The sequence below is a fragment of the Taudactylus pleione genome, unplaced genomic scaffold (assembly GCF_031769625.1).
Source record: "Taudactylus pleione unplaced genomic scaffold, aTauple2 ptg000279l, whole genome shotgun sequence".
Taxonomy (NCBI): domain Eukaryota; kingdom Metazoa; phylum Chordata; class Amphibia; order Anura; family Myobatrachidae; genus Taudactylus; species Taudactylus pleione.
Genome location: NW_028284681.1, coordinates 3,079,573 through 3,097,868, shown reverse-complemented (window position 1 = coordinate 3,097,868; position 18,296 = coordinate 3,079,573). Strand labels below are relative to the sequence as shown.

At 41.2% G+C, this 18,296-nt stretch overlaps 1 protein-coding gene across 1 annotated transcript in view; it reads left to right on the top strand.

The window, feature by feature from the left end:
- CDH22 (cadherin 22) overlaps nt 1–18,296 on the top strand; it is a 273,461-nt gene that overhangs the window by 196,812 nt on the left and 58,353 nt on the right. Inside the window, exon 6 of the mRNA XM_088481938.1 lies at nt 11,687–11,874. Coding sequence (XP_088338064.1) covers nt 11,687–11,874 — 188 coding nt within the window. The remainder of the gene's footprint in view (nt 1–11,686; nt 11,875–18,296) is intronic.

The window sequence follows — 18,296 nt, the reverse complement described above, 5'->3', positions numbered from 1 at the left end:
ATTCTAAGAAAATAAAAGATAACGTTATAGACATGTACAAGATAGGAAAAGGCTACAACATAATATCCTAGTGCTTCTGTATCCCAGTGAGCACTGTTGGATCAATGGTGAAGAAATGGAAACAGCATTATACCATCTAACCACTGTCTAGACGATGACATCCCTCAAAACGCGGAGTCAGAACAAGAAGGAGACTTGTGAGGGAAGCCAGAGAGAGGCCGACTATCACTTTGAACCTGCATTTATCAAACATATGAAGAGCGCTGTATGGGAGGGTGACTAGAAAAAAAAATTACTGAAGATAAACCACGGTTTTAAGGAAAGAGTAAGGGGTTGTTTTTGTGGGCGCACAAAAAGAAATTGATGTATAGTGTAATCTATGCTGGAATTAAGATATAAAGGGATTTAATTCCCTTAGGTAACACTAGAATATATCCCTACATTTAGCAACAAGAGAACAATTACAGCAGATAGAAGTACATTGGGTAGGAACTACCAACAATTAATCTACCCAGTTATTAGTACTCTATAATCACATTTCTTCTTTATATTTGGAATAGTGATACAGAACGCTGGAATCACTGACTTGTGTTCTATACAAGTCATTATAATAATTTCCTATTAAAGAATAGGACTAATCGGTAATGTAATTATATACATTGATGAGTGGGGAAAAAGGAAATTTTAAATAAAATATAAAAATTCTAAACATAAAAATATATCTCTTTCACACTCTAACTTTATGCACAATTTATTATTTTAAACAATATTTCGCCTACTTGTTGAACACACTATTTTAAAGCTGAAATGAATAAAGCTTGATTAAATTTTAACTATTATTTGACAGGATATTTATCCAATATTGATCCTTAGTGCACCAAATCAAAAACTTTGCTTGTTTCTTCTTTTTTCCTTAAAATATGTGTACTTAATTTAGAGTCAAAGGTGGCACCTCTAAATAAGATACTATAAGTTAATAGAACTATATAAAATACCAATATATGAGTCTAGGATCAATATAGATTAAATAGACAAATTTTCTGTTAGAAAGATAACAAATAATACCAAATATACTGGTGCGGGACAATAGTGGTAAGCAAAAAAAGAAAATTTATAATGATCAATTTCTGTTTGTGCACCCACAAAAACAACCCCTCACTGTTTTCTTCAAACCTCGATTCAATTTGGTTGATTAGGGCTGCACCCCCACTACCTAATATAGTATCTATTCTGATTACAAGTGGGGCTTTATATTTACAATAATTAGTGTGCAGATACACTCTTCCTCTCCTTCTCTCCATGAAGATAAACCACATCAGAACATGTCTGTAACTTGCCAGAAAATAGTGTGACCCATATAAAGGCCTGATTCAGAGGAGCACGCTGACTACATGCAGTGCTGATAGGTACGCAGCTGACCTATGTTGGAAGTACTGCGCATGTGTTCTGATGGTTACCGCACAGGCGCAGAACGAATTTGGAAGCAAAATGTGGATTTCAGTGGGTGTTTCTCAAAAGTAACAGGTGGGTGGCTACCCAGATGCGTCGCTGACAGTGACTGCATCTAAAGACAAAGTAGTGCTGGTACAGGTTACCATGTTCAGATGGGAAAATTGCACCTGCCATCGTGATGGTGCAACCTTCGATGTGCCACCGATGGTGTTTCTAAAGGTGCATACACACGGTACAATATTGTGAACGATATGAACGATGATTATCGTTCATATCGTTCAATATCGTTTCATGTGTATGCAAGACATCGTTAACGATGTGCGCTCCCACGGATCTTTAACAATGTCTGCCATCGCCCAAACATGCAGGCCAACCTGACGATATCTTCAGGCCCTACATGTTCAGGGACTGTGGCCGGTGACATCACTGAACGATATCGTTCCATGTGTATGCTTAATGTCGGGAACGACATTGAGCCCGGCAGGTGAGGGGACAACCCTGAACGATATCGCTCATGGAGCATATCGGTCTGTGTGTACCCAGCTTAAAGATACACCATGACGATTTAACACCGCCACAATATACACCCGGTATATGATTTTTAGAACTAGTGGTTATTTCCTCAGTGTGATCCCGCGTGGTTTTATGTGTCTATGTGTTCGCTCTATGGTTGCCACTGTTTTGAAAGTCTATCTAAAATGACAATATAAAAGAAAGATGAACTCTTTATTACGAAAACAAATTCAATTTGGGAAAACTTTAAAAGATACAAGCTTAGTTTATCCATTCATGATGATCTCTGCCAGAGGCTCCAGTGACATCACCTGGATACTAGAAACTAGAAATGATGTATGCTACTCACCCATACTGGTGTACCATAACTGACAGGAGGAATAACTCTGAGCAAGTCTGAAACCTAACCAGAGTTCTGCATACTGAGCTGACACATAGAGGCTTGAAATCCCTAAAGCACAATAAATCTATAATATCCCAGTGCAGGCAGGTGTATTCTATAATTATGGAAAAAGCTGAAAATGGAGTCAAATAAGTTAATAAGAGGAGTAAGTAATAAATAAATGTAAACTTAATAATATATTTTATATTGTTTTTCGTGTTACAAGTCTGTCATTGCAATTATGGTAGTTATGGGCATTTTGTCAAAATATTAAATTAGCCCTTATTGTAGGATATAGTATTAGTATTACAATTCATTAAAATAAAATTGTTAACAAAATCATCTTTGTAGGGGAAAAATTAATTTGAGACTAAAAAGTCATCTACAATGTCAGTTTGACTTTAGTTAGCCCATTGCCATCTCAGGGCAGGGATTTTTCTATTTACTGATGTTTGTTGGCATTATTCTTAAGATACTTTTATAAAAGTGGTGGGGTGGGTTTTTTTGCATTTATTTGTAAACACACCTAATTTTGCTAATTAGCATGAAATTTACATTGGAGATAAATGTTTAATTTTTTTTAAAAATATAACAAACATATTACATTAAATGTCACTTTTAAAGACAAATTTATTCTACCCTCAGCCAACTTCACTTTCAGCTGATGACCATTTATGATCAACCACATTGAGAATAAAAAGACCTTTCAGCACTTCCAATGTCCCAGTTCTCTATCAGTCGCCTGGTTACTATAGTAACAGTGTCTCTCATTTCATCAAGTGTTGCAAGTTCACTTTACCTGTCACTAAAGGCCACTTATAAAAGCTTGCAACAAAATGAAATTTTTTTTTTAATACTATGCCTCTTTATCTGTGTAAATGTCCCCTTACATACAGAAAGCACATATACAGTATCTGCTCATCAAGATGACAGCATCTATGGAGGTAGCATCTTCTGGTTAATTGTGGGGCAGATACCTTGTGCTTCTTGTATTGCGACTACATCCAAGCATATTTCATCTTTCTGCAGAAGATATCTTAATTCAATGTAAGGAGTGTAGGGGGCATTTATGGGGTAAAATTAATTTATTTCACATGCAGGGCCGATAGAAAATATTTGGCCTTGATACTAGGACAGTGGTTCTCAAACTCGCTACTCAGGACCTCAAACAGTTCATGTTTTCCCGGTCACCCAGCAGGTGCATAGGTGTATACATTACTCACTGACACATTTTAAAAGATCCACAGGTGGAGCTAATTATTTCACTTGTGATTCTATGAGGAGACCTGGATCATGTTCTGCTTGGGGTCCTGAGGACCGAGTTTGAGAACCTGTGTACTAGGAGAATGTGGCCGTGCCCCATTGTACATTCTGGAGCTGTCTTTAACATACTGCAGCACACTGCTGAAGTGGGCATCTCATTGCCACTTTGGGCACATTCTTGTGCCTCCTTGGCAGGCCTGATGTCTGGCAGGACCAGCACTTTTATGTTTGAATATTTCTGTTATTATATTTGGTCATAATCCACCTAAAAGTACTGTTTTCAACATAAATGCATCAAATTCAATTGCAGACAGTCCTGAGATCGCCTATTTTCATGTGTTCTTTCAATATGTTTGCGAACAAAAATACATGATTTTGGGGCAACGTCTGCTTTTCGCCCCTAATTGATTTGACCCCAAAGTGTTTCAGGAAACAAGGTGCAAAAGATGTTCAGGGCCCAGAGCCCATTCCCCACCACTTCAGAGGTCGTGTAAGAAGGAAGAAAAATGATATGAGGCTCCCATCTAAACAGATAATTCTCCCTTAATGAAAATCCTCCACCCTTAGATCTAATTTAAATAATCCCTCAAAATAAAATCTAGTGAATTCATGCACCTGCGTTGCATTCATCAAGGATCACCACCAATCTGTCCAGCTTTCTCCCAGAAGATACACATATACCCTAATCGACACACCAGCTTGTCTCACAAATTCATGCTTTACACCATAAATCAGATACTAAATGTGCTCTAAAAGAGGCTAGTAACGTCAAAAAGTGGTATTCTGAGGAAAGATTTTTTAGTTCTAAATGACCTTTTCCAAGCTGTAGGTGGTACTGCCTGCTTTGTTATTGATATAATGACAACGATCGTAATAGCAACAGTGACACTTGCAGTCTAGACTCTACAGTAGCTTCCACATAATGATAAGTGAGCATGGAGAGGCCTATTTAGCTTGTACCACTGAAATACCTTTTCTGTTATCACTACCACAGGAAAATTATAACAGAAATAATATTTTTTTTTAATCCTTTGTCAGAATAAAGCTTTTTTTTATTTTTTTAAGTTCAGTTTTTTCTATTTTTGTAATTTATTTTATAGTGGATCTGAAGCCCAAACCTGGGATTTCTGTTCCACTACAGATGCCGCTTGCAAATACTGCAAGGACTAGCCCAGTGAAGCGGAAAGTTAACTCTTACTACACTGGGGTAGATGCTGGGGAAGGTACCTAGCTGTCACAGTGACATATGTTTCCTTTGAAAAGATGCTGTGATAACTCATTTTTATCGCTGCAAACAGGAGCGGAAGGAAAGACTAAACTGGGGCAGAAAATCATGTATTTTGTACTTGTTTTTAAAGCAGCTTTAGAAGTGCGTCTATTAGTCTAACATGTTAATTACCATATCTCAAAGCTCTTCTGCAGTATAGTTTTCTATATGTACTTAATGAGCATTCACATAGAACTCCACCTTGGTTTACTGAGCACGAATTCTTCGGAGTTAGACAGCCAACGTCAAAATAGTGCAGCGAACTCTTGTCAGAAAATGTGTGCACAGGTTGATTCAGCTTCATTTTTTCAGAATCAAAGCACATTTAATAGGCTTTAAAAGAATTTGCTTAAAATACACACGCATGTATGTTTACAAGGCATTACTATGGATGAGACATTGTAGAGAAGGACTTTGGCCGTGGATCAGACAATGAAGAAGAAGGGAGGGTTACGGCTATGGAATAGACACTGTGGTAGAAGGGAAGTATACTGCAGAAGGTCAGCCTCTGTAGCAGAAAGGTAGGATATGGCTGTGGATCAGACAAAGTAGCAGAAGGGAAAGTTATGACTTTGGATCAGACGCTATAACAGATGGGCAAGGTTATGGCTGTAGAACAACTACTGTGGGAGAAGGGACGGCCTCAGGTGTTATCAGTCACTAGAGCAGAAGGAAAAATTATGGCTGTGGATAGGACACTGTAGCATAAAGCAAGAGTATGGCTGTGGGCCAGACCATGTAGCACACAGGAAAGTTATGGCTGAAGATCAGCCACTGCAACAGAAGGAAGGGAGGGTCATGGCTATGGAATAGACACTGTGGCAGAAGGGAAGTATACGGCAGACACTGTAGCAGATGGCACAGTTATGGCTGTAAATCAGACACTGTAGCAGCAGGGAGAGGACATGGCTGTGGATAGGACACTGTAGCATAAGGCATGGATGTGGCTGTGGATCAGCCTTCATAGCAGACGGGACAGTTTTGGCTGTAGACAGGACATTGTAGCAAAAGGCAAGGGCATGGCTGTGGATCACTGTAGCAGAAGGGAAAGTTTGTGGCAGTGGATAGCATAAGGCAAGGAGGGTATGGCTGTGGATCAGACCATGTAGCAGAATGGACAGTTATGGCTGTGGATCAGACATAGCAAAAGAAGGGAAGGCTGCTGAATGTAGCAGAAAAAAAGGTTGCTACTTTTGAGCAGACCCTGTAGCAGAAATGCAGGTTACAGATGTATGTAAATTACTGTAGCAGAAGGGAAAGCTTTGTCTGTGGATGAGACACTATACCAGGAGGGTGGGTTATGGCTGTAGATGAGGTACTGTAGCAGAAGTAATGGTTACAGCTGTAGATGAGGCACTGTAGCAGAAGGGACAGTTATGGCTGTAGATGAGACACTGTAGTAGAACATAACTAGACTTTTTGGTGCCTTGCGTCAGAAAGAGCATTGGCGCCTCTCCTTCCCCATTTTTCAAACAGGGACATAAGACACGCACCCAAAAAGGAGATGCTGGGGATAAAATAAGAGAAAGCTACAAGTGAGAATGATAATAAACAGAAAATTGACAGTCCTGAACAGCGCCCCCTGCCCTGTGGTGCCCTGTGCCATTGCAAAGGTCGCATAAGTGATGGTTACGGTTAGAGCTGAGGTACTGTGGCAGTATGGAAGGTTACAGCTGAGAATGAGACACTAACGGAAGGGAAAGTTATGGCTGTAGTTGAGGTACTGTACGCTGTACCAGATGGGAAGGCTATGGATGTAGATGAGGCACTGTAGCAGAAGGGACAGTTATGGCTGTAGATGAGGTACTGTGGCAGAAGTGTTGGTTACAGCTATAGATGAGGTACTGTGGCAGATAGGGAGGTTACAGCTGAGGATGAGACTAACAGAAGGGAACATTATGTCTGTAGATGAGGTACTGTAGCAGTACGGAAGATTACAGCCATAGATAAGGTACCGTGGCAGCATGGAAGGTTACGACTGGGGATATTACACCAACAGAAGGGAAAGTTACAACTGTAGTTGAAGTACTGTAGCAGAAGTGATGGTTATAGCTGTAGATGAGGCACTGTGGAAGATGGGAAGATTATGGCTGAGGATGAGACACTAACAGAAGGGAACATTATTTCTGTAGATGAGGTACTGTAGCAGAAGTGATGGATACAGCTGTGGATGAGATACTAATATAGATGGGAACATTATGTCTGTAGTTGAGTTGCTGTAGCAGTAGGGAAGGTTACAACTGGATGTGTCACTGTAGCAGATAGGAAGGTTATGGATGTAGCTGAAGCACTATAGAAGAGGGAAGGTTACGGCTGTAGATGAGGCAATAGGAGCAAAAGGGAAAATTAGGAATGAGACACTAGCAGCATGGAAGGTTACGGCTGTAGATGAGACACTTTTGTAGATGTTAGCATTATACTGTAGCAGTAGACTAGACTCTGTAACAGAAGAGAAGGTTACTATGTGGAGGGGGTTAATGACGCAGAGGGAGTGTGGAGTGCTTCTTGCATGTTTGGCCACTGGCCTCCTGGCCCAATGGCCTGGCTTGACTGCCACAGCCCCATCTTGACTGTATCCTCTGGGCAGCAGATAGGTGTAGTCACACCCCATTTTAAACCATTTGGGTGGATCTCATTACAGCAGGGATTCAGTGGATCACCAACGCCTCCTGTGTTTATTATACCACATATCCCTCTCACCAGCTCACAACCCCTAGGGTAAGTGACTTCGGAGAAGGCAATTTCATGGCAAATTCACTATTCACTTTCCTCACCAGAGCCATCCACCACATTCAAGGACACCATTCTGACACTTCTATCATCTGGTGGTCTCATATTCTTAGTTCCTGTGTCTCTTCTTTTTTCCTGACTTTATAGAAGTTTATATGTTTATGTGAATCTTCCATCAGTTATTTGATTGTGCTTTCAAGCTTAGCACCAATTTTCTGCATTTTAACGTATCTCAGATAAAGCATTTTGTGCTTCTTTCTCCATTTCAAAACTTCCACTTCTTTTTCTTGAACCTCTGGCCCAGGGGTGGGCAAGAAGCGGCTCTACAACTGTTGTTGAACTACACATCCCAGCATGCCTTGCAACAGTTTAAGCAAGGCCAAATAGCAAAACTGTGGCAGAGCATGCTGGGATGTGTAGTTCTACAACAGCTTGGGGGCCGCTTATTGCCCACCCCTACTCTAGCCCAACATTCTCTATAGCTGCATCCATATCTTTTTGCCTGTACTTAAGAACTTCAACAATTCCCCCCACATCAGGCTAGTGGCCGTGCACACTTTGTGTGATGTCTGGAATTAAAAAAGCAACACCAGAGACCGTAAATGTCCCCTGGAGATCGGGACTTTCCAATTTATCTTCATTTCCAACATATTGATCAACAGGGCAAGTTGCTTTGACTAAAACCCAATGAGCTTTGAACAGCTCTGCAGCAGCATATTGCTGACCAAGACACAGCTGTTAGGAGCAGGCTTTTAAAGATGTCCTCAACAAAAGTTTAGATTTTAGATGCAGGGACTGCTTTCTGAGGGCAGGCTTTTTGAATATTCTGTAGCAGGTTTGAACTCATTGCCTTCCATACCCAGTACTCAAAATTCATTAGTAGACACCAGTTTAGGCATTGAGAATTCAAAGTATGTCAGTCACTTTCAAAGATATCTTCTCATCTGTGGCCATCCTTGTGTTCTTCTGGAATATCCAATTTACCAACAACTCTTTTTTCCCACTGCATTGTCTTCATTTATAAATTGACAAGGCTCTTATTTAGATTGGGAGCTTTTAATGCTTGTAGTGTGAGACCTATTTAAATCCATTTCCTCACAAACAAATTCAGCTGTATTCCAGGTACTGACTTGGTTGCATAAAGGCACTGTTTCATGTTTAGGAGCAAAACTCTTCACAATGCAGTTGGGATGCAGTCAAAAGGTCAACACTGACATTCATAATGTCAACACTACAATGTTCACAGTTATGATGTCAACATTGTTAAATGGTCGACAGGCAATGTGTCGACATTCTCTGACAATGAAGACATTTCACCTGTCGACATTCAGAGAATGTCGACAGGTGAAATGTCTTCATTGTCAGAATGCCAACATTAGAGTTAGGCTGTGAGTGGGGGGGTTAGGCTGCGGGAAGAGGCTAGGATTAGACTGCGGGGGAGGAGGTTTAGGCACTAGAGGGAGGGTTAATGGTATGGATTATTATTCTGCACAGGACAACGACCCCAAACATACAACCAATGTCATTAAAAACTATCTTCAGCGTAAAGAAGAACAAGGAGTCCTGGAAGTGATCATATGACCCCAACAGAGCCCTGATCTCAACATCATCAAGTCTGTCTGGGATTACATGAAGAGACAGAAGGATTTCAGCCTACATCAACAGATGATCTGTGCTTAGTTCTCCAAGATGTTTGGAACAACCTTCCTATCTAGTTCTATCCAAAACTGTGTGCAAGTGTACCTAGAAGAATTGATGCTGTGTTGAAGGCAAAGGGTGGTCATACCAAATATTTATTTGATTTAGATTTCTCTTCTGTTCATCCACTTTGCATTTTGTTAATTGATAAAAATAAACTATGAATACTTCTAGTTTTGAAAGCATTCTTACTTTACAGCATTTTTTCCACACCTGCCTAAAACTTTTGCACAGTACTGTATTTATCTCAATCTTGGATTTTGCCAGTACATCTGTTTATAATTTATCTATTGGTAAAGGGTGCTCGGTTCCTTTTGTAACCCTTAGGCACATTTTAGAATATCATATCTAATATTATTATAATATATAAGAATCTCATATATATTCTCACTGATCTTAATACACACAATTGGATCTTCAATTTGTATTAAATAAATAGACAATGTAGTTTTATGCTTGTTATTTCATCTGAGGGCCAATGAACCCAATAATTAACATAATCGGAGTAGGGTGGGCTACTGTAAATATCACATAAAATCAACACAGAAATGTTAAATTTTTAATGTACGTTTTACTAGCACAATTAACACTATGGTATCATTTAAAATATGTTCATCATATTTATTTGTAATTATTCCTATTAAAGTGTAGTCTATGCAGCCATTTCGTGTACTGAACTAATATGAGAGTATAGCCTATCAAATCACTAAGAACTAATTAGATCTTTGTTCATCATGTCTTAGTAGTGTTACCTAATTCCTATTGACAAGCTGAATAATGGCTTGAACAACAAAATATCTGGCTCCGCTTTGTGCTATTGGCAAGTACACTTTATCAGTAATAAAACAACTCTTACCTACACTGCAGCCTTGCTATTATATTCATAAACAGAAGTTATGTCCATGTGTATACTACTACATAGCTTTGGAATTATTTTATGAATCCTGATATGAGAATTTACTTAGTTTTAATATTCTGTTTTGTTTTAGACTTCAGATTTATGTAAATGTGCAGCATATTGCTTGGAGTTATGTTATTTTCTGCCCTCAGCAGAGTGAACTAAGAGTCTGATTCAGAAATGTACGTAAACCCGATGGTTTACGTACATTTCCGATGGTGGAGCTTCCCAGCAGCTGTGCAATAACGTACATATTTTAATCAGGCCCTAAGATGACCAGGTAGTCAGTCAGGGTGACCTCTTTATTATTATTATTATTATTATTATTGTGCAAAAAGTTTGACTTGCATGGAAACGTTTTATTTGATGGTGATGTTGATGTGTTTGCTATTGTAAAACCTGAAGAAAGCCATAGTAAAGGTGCCCACACACATAGTGATCTGCACACGATCAGCCGATGTATACGATTTCCCTTGAAACTCTCCCCGGCAGCTCTGCACACGATCTCCACACGATCTGCACACGATTTTGTGTCCAGTATTCAAACGATCTCTCCTGCATCCAGACTTTCACAGTGCATCGTGTCCTAGATTGTCAGATCTGCCCTACTGCACGGCAGATCTGATGATGCGATGTGCGACCGACGGGGACACGCATCGCATCGTGATCATGAGTGGGGACTCACGATTTACTCAGGCTTTGGCCATATTTTACATGATCTGTCGTGTTATATAACATTTATAAGAGTGTAGAATTAACATGTTGATTAAGTGTAGAATTTTAATGTGCATATTACACATTGAAGTCCAAAATGTTAGCTAAAGAGATTTGCTTTATTGTGCTAGGTAATGTGTGATAACAGTAAAAACTGGATGTACTGTATACTGTAAGGTAGAAACATTTTCACAAAGGTCTAAGGGTCCCCCAAAAAATTTTTGCTTTGGACTCCGCAATGGTAAAATACATCCCTGCCTTCAGCCCACATCTCCACAAACTGCCATGGCTCCAAATCATTTGTATAGAATACGTACATGTATTCTACCAATACTTGATCATTTTGCTGGTAGAAATTTAGGAGGTAGCCTGACACCTTGTCAGTCCTGTTTATATTGCCCATCCACACAAAGCACAGGTAAAACGTTTTCTTGGAGGCATCAAGTCATTTTGCCCTGTTTGGTAAATAGGACTTGATCTGTCTTCTGATTGCCCATATCATCATCTGTCAGCAAAAAATAATAATAATATTTTGTCTATCTACTTTTGTTATATAAGCCAATTAGTAAGAATAGTAAGAACTATATTTGTTATATGGTTCAGTACACAACTGTTTTTGAAAAGTAAAAAACATTAGAAGTACATTTATAAGGAGGAAGAGACATGTTTTTTGGGTCATGACACAGCTTAAGAAACTATTCTATGGTGTTCATAAAATGACATTTTAAAGTTTAGCTATTAAAATCAATATTTTTCTCCCACTTTCTAGAGCTCTACCGGTTTAATGTCATGGAGACAGCTCCCCCAGGCTCTGTGATTGGTCGAGTGAGAGCAGAAGATGCTGATGTGGGAGAAAATACAGATATGTTCTATCAGATCCAACAGCAAGAGACAGCAACATTGTTTAGTGTTACAACTGATGCAGTCACTCAAGAGGCTGTGCTCAGCATTCTGCAGGTATTGTCTTATGGACACATTACGGATTTGGTTATATCACAGACATGGAGGAGTAGTTTCACATGTAAGAATCTGCCAGACATGGAGGAGTAGTTTCACATGTAAGAATCTGCCAGCTGCTTCTCCTTCATGTCAGCAGCTCCATGTGGAGAACAAGCCACAAGAACAGAGAAAGATCCTGTATGGACTTTTGCGTAAAGAAGCACATAGGCTTCTATAGCCAACTCCATCTAAGCACAAACTCCGGGGAGTAACTCTTTCCAGAGCTTGATGAAGGTGGCCACATTGCAGCCCCATAGACTGTTGGGGACTGTGATGCCATGGGACTGCAGCAGATTAATTTTAAATACATATGGGGAATTACCGCATTTCCCCCCTTCAGTGCTTTAGGCATCCATTAACCATTGGCGTCCCAGGCAACTGCCTGGATTCGTCTAATGGTAGGTACGGGCAGTGTGGTATAACAACAGTCTGTTTGCATTATCCCTTATGTACTATAGGATTGTGGCCACTGGAGACTGAAATAAACAAAGCATAACATATTGTTGTTATATCACACAAGAAAATTAGTGCAACACATGAATTGTTGAAAGTTTTCCATTCTAAAAACTTTTATCGAATAATTAGTTTCTGCTGTAAAAAGCTCTGTTTGCAAAACTTAGAATGCGTTACAAGAACCTGATCCATGTACAGTACCTAGTAATAAACTGGTTTATCATTTAAATTATTTTTAATATACATCGGATGTATATTTGAATGTCCATATAAAACCAGAACTCTGTGTTGCTGAGGAACAGTTTGCAACTGTCATGTCACTGGTTTGTTGGCACTATCAATAAGTCCAGTTTTAGCTGCTACTACATTGTCTAATAGACTACTTCTCTATAAGCCGTTTCCTTGTCATTTAGAGTTCCTTCTAGATCTATGATGAATACGTTTCATCTTCTTGTGAATACCACTGAATCTATTTGTAAGGGTAGCACAATACTTTCTTTTGTTAAAAAGGGATATTTTTATCTCACTTGGATAAAGACAATTAATGCCAAAAAGTGAAAAATAATTTACATTTGTACATGCATATATACTGTAACTGACTGAAGAAGAGGACAGCATGGTTGTACAATGGTTAGTATTAGAGCCATGTGTTCAATTCCAACCAAAGCACAAGTATCTTGTTCTTGTGCTTATGTGACTTTTTCCCCACTCTCCAAAGACTAACTGCTAATTGTCTGGTGAAAATAAAATAAAATGTATGTAGGTCCATGTTGTAGGGAACATAGACTGTAAGCTAAACATAGGCAGGGCCTGATTTGAACATTTAAATATTCTCTAGATCTTAGTTTAATTTTTTTTTTTGCATAATATATGTCCAGGTGGTTATCTAGCACCACCCTGTGCAGAACCTATCAGCATGCTCTAGCATTCTCTATCATCTCCCCAGTGCCAGTAGTAGTTCTATATTATGGTGTTACCCATCCCCCAGTGGCATTAGATGCCAATGCAGCATTAGCCCACACACACACACACACACACACACACACCCTTCCATATATGAATAGTGCAACTTAGCCTCCATCTGCGGCGCTCTGAGCTTGGAGTGAGTGGCAATGATCATACATCAGCACCTCTGACATAGTGCTTAGATGGGATTTTCAGTTCTGCACATGTTGTATTTTGTGGCTTGCGCTCCTGAATACTGATTTTAAGACATTCTCGGGAGCACAAAGGGCATTTGATGTCGGAATTCACAGACCACTACATTACATCCCTGAGAGCAGGAAGAGGAAATCAGTTCTGCGCATGACTTAACTGATTTCCTCAGTACAAAGCCCACAGATGGAGTGGAGGCCGTGGTTGCATGAGATGCAACTGTGGCAATAGAAGCCCGGCTAGCTGTTTTAGCATCTCATGTGACCATGGCAGTTATGTAATTAAATAAACAAATACATTTATCCACAAGCATATCTGGGGTGTAAGGAGGATGTGACCACATTGTTCCAAAAAAATATATAGGTCTACACATATACACTGTGAACACTCCAAGCTGTATTCTACATTAAAAACAGGGAATGTTACAGCCACATATTGCAATATACTGTATGTTAAGCTGACCAACTGCAGCTAAGTCTTCCCCATGTGGGCAGTCGTACTCTATCACTCATAATTTAAAACATGGCAATTGCTATCACCTCAGGGGCAAACACAGGATTTCTAGAGGGAGGTTTCAATATGGTTAATATTAAAATGTGGCCTTGATTATCATTTAACAAGCTGTAGTCTGGTCTGGCGCGCTAATGGAGTGCTCAGTTCCGCACTGTTCGTTATACAGCATATTGTTCCACAGCTCTAGTAAAATTATATTATACAATATACAGTAGCTATTATGGTCATGATTTGAGCCACTGGCCTGGAGGGGGGTTTCCAGGCAACTTATGTAAAGATGTGTGTGGACATGTGTGTGTGGATAGAGGGGGTGTAATTGAGTAAGATACCTTGTGGAAGTTATGTGGATGGTTCTGGAATTTGATAAGCTTGTATGAAGAGGTGAATTTTCAGGGAACACTTAAAGGTTTGGAGACTAGAGGAAAGCCTTATTGTGCATTGGAGGGCATTCCACATAGTGGTTGCGGCCTGAAAGAAGTCCTGTAATCGTGAATGGGAGCAGGTGATACTTGTGGTTAGCAGGCGCAGATCTTGTACAGAGCGGAGCGGTTGGGTTGGTAGATATTTTGAGATAAGTGAAGAGATGTATATTGGTGTAGTTTGGTTAATAGCCTTATGTGTAAGCAATAGTATTTTATATATTGAATTCATAAGAATACAGGTAACCATTGGATGCATTGACAAAGAGGAGGAGCAGTTGATAAACATTTAGTGAGGAAGATCAGCCTCGCAGCTGCATTCAAAATGGATTGTAGTGATGAGAGTCTGTTTTGGGGAAGACCAGTAAGAAGACTAATAAAGTCTGAGGGTATAGGATCAAAAGAAGAAGATATAGTAGGAAGATGAAGAGCGTAGATACTTTGGGCTAAATTTACTAAAGAGAGTTTTTAGAAGTGGAGATGTTGCCCATAGCAACCAATCAGATTCTACTTAGCATTTAACTAGCACCTTCTAGAAGATAATAGCTAGAATCTGATTGGTTGCTAATTTCTAAAATCTCTCACTTTAGTAAATGTACCCCTTTATCTTCATTTGTGGAATCAAATGAAAAGAAGGTGCCGGGGGGTTCAAGGAATGAACTAGCAGGTTGCTTTCTGAGGAAACACATACCATTTTATTTTGGATTCTAACAATCTTATCTTTGGAATAGGAATCAAGATATAAATGAGTGGACTAAACCCCAGCTGTTTAAGGTTTCCTTTCAAGTACGCTAAATCCTTAAATTTGACTGCTGAATAATACTACTAAATGGAATAAGAACTTCTCTCTGGTCTAGCTGCTCACTGAATACATGACCAATGGACACCTAAAATACAGCCCTCAAAAAAATGATATGTGAGAACCAAATTAAGGGGGCTGGAGGATATCTATAGGATAATCAAAAATATAAAATGTAATTTAGGGGCAGGAGTTTATCTATTAGAATTATTTTCAAATTTAATAAAATAAAATATCACAAATATACTCATCTATTCGGGTTTCACCATCACCCATTACAACACTACAAATAGTGAAATCTACATATATACTGACCATCTCATCATGGATATAAATTACATACACATATATTCATACTTATGTATAAAAAATTTGCTTTGGGTTAGAAGCTTGAACAGAGATGAGAGATTGGAAATATGTTTGTTTGGCAGTGTCCAGCACCTTACAATAAGAGTGGTAGATAGTCTTATAAGTAAGGAAGTCACTTGGAGTAGGAGATTTACGCTTCTGGCATTCTACTTTCCGTTTTTGTAGTTGTCTTGGTAATTTAGAATGCATTGTGATGGGTAGCTGGCAGTGGCGTAACTAGGGTATTTGGAGCCCAGGGCAAATTTGAAAATGGAGCCCCCCCACCCTAACACCCTGAGCTGTGCGTGCGCCGAAGGCGCGCTTTGAAAAAAAATGGGCGTGGTCACTTAAAAATGGGGCGTGTCAACATGACACACCCCTTTTTTTCACGCTGAACATTCCTATCCATATGCACCTTAACCCCAGTAGTACCCCTTATACAGTACCCCCAGTATGCAGTTGTGGTCCCTCTTATGCAGGCCCATAGTAGTGCCCCTTATACAGTATCCCCAGTAGTGGTCCCCCTTATACAGCCCCCAATTAGTTCCCCTTACTCAGTACCCCCAGTAGTGGCCCCCCCAAATTCAGTGCCCCACGTAGTGTTCCCCCTTATGCAGTGCCCCCAGTAGCAGTCCCCACAATGCAGTGTGCCCAGTAGCGGTATCCCCTTATGCAGTGCCCTTTATATGGTGCCCCCAGTAGTAGTCCCCCCCCTATGCAGTGCCCTTTATATAGTGCCCCCAGCAGTAGTGCCCCCCATGCAGTTTTCCCAGTAGTGGTTCCCTTATGCAGGCACCCTGTAGTGATCCCCCCTATCCAGTGCCCCCTGTAGTGGCCCTTCCTATTATTGCCCCCAGTAGTGGTCCCCCGAGTGCAGTGCCTCTTGTAGTAGGCCCCTTTTATAATGCCCCCAGTGGTAGTTCCCCCCCAAGTAGTAGTCCCCAGTAGAGTAGGTCCTCCCAATGGCGCCCCCAGTAGTAGCCACCCCTCCCCCAGTAGAGGTCCCCCCAGTAGAGGTCCCCCCAGTAGAGGTCCCCCCAGTAGTAGCCACCCCCCTCCCCCGTAGTGCAGATAGGTTTAAAAAAAATCTATATATATATATATATATATATATATAAAAATATACTTACCTGAATTTCTGCTCCTGGTCCTGGTCGCAACGCCGCTCCCGCCCGGGCTGGAGCGCTCAGCATTATGGGACAGACGTCATGACGTCAGTCCCATTACCCACTGCAGGAGTCGGACGGAAGTCCGGCTCTTGCAGTGGGTGCTGCAGCAGTCAATGAGAGTCTATCTGACTCTCATTGGCTGCTGTTTAACACACGCATCGCCGCCAGCGCTGGCGGTGATGCGTGTGTTATGCACAGCCTGAGCCCGCCTCCTGGCGCTATTGGGCAAGCGCTCAGGGGGAGGGAACGGGCTCAGGCGTGCAGCACAGGACCGGCGCTGGAAGCCTAGCGCCGGTCCTGTGTAAATGTGTAGCGCTGACCGCACTCATTGCGGTCGGCGCTACACTGGCTAACTAGGGCGGGCGGGCCGGTACTGTGGCCGGCGGCGTCCCCCCGCGCCGCCGGTCCAACGGCGCCCAGGGCATGCACCCCGCTCGCCCTTCTCTAGTTACGCCACTGGTAGCTGGAGCCACTTCATGGAGCGCTATTTTTATAGTTTGGTTAAGGTGTGATGCAGCAGTCTCAGGAGAAGTGAATGTAGAAATTGGTTAGAGTTGTTGTTGCAGAGAGGTGGAAAGTTGTTGAAAATGAATAGCGTTAATATATTTGCGGGTTTGAGGAGACTTGGTAGAATTCAGTAACTGTGATATTCAAGTAATGGAGGAGAGTGTGCATGTTGATAAAGTGATCTGAGAGAGGGAAGGAGTGTAAGTGAATTCAGAAAATGAACATAGTCTGGTGAATACAAGATCAAGGCAGTGTCCATCCTGATGAGTAGAGGAGTCAGTTCACTGGGAGAGGGCAAGAGACAAAGTTAGAGAGTAGTTTGGAGGCAGAAGGAGATTGTGGACTATCAATACTCACAATGAAATCACCCATGATGATGGTGAGGATATCAGAGGATAACGTGCAGATATGGCCAGTTGGATCTTCGACGCTTGTGCGGAAAATCACGCTACACATGGCCCGAGTCGCACGCCTGCGAATGAGTACACATGCGGCGTTCGCACCCGCAACCCCATAGGATGGTATGGTGCGAATGCAGCGTGTGGCATGGCGCACGCAGCCTCTGTTATTCGTATGGCGCGCTGGATGCGCACATGTGCAGCGCGAGATGCAAGGATGCAAAATTGAGCCAGTATTTTTCAAACCCCACCTCTTTTACTGTTTCCAGGCTCGGAGGTGTGTGTGAAGTGGAGACTACCGTGTCAAAGTGCTGCAGGGGAGGAAGTGTCTGATTGTGTGAGCCATGTTTCTGTTATTGCCATGAGGTTGAGTTTGCTTGAGATAAAGAGGTCATGGATGGATTGATGTGTTACAAATAGAGTGTCACCTCCCAGGGCCGGTACATAGTTTCTTGGCACCCTAGGCATTTCTACTGCCCCCAGTAGTGCCGGCAGTAGTGGTCCCCCCTATGCATTGCCCCCAGTAGTGGTCCCCCAATATAGTGCCCTTTATACAGTGCCCACAGTAGTGGCCCCCCTATGCAGTGCCCCCAGTAGTCCCCAACCTATGCAGTGCCCT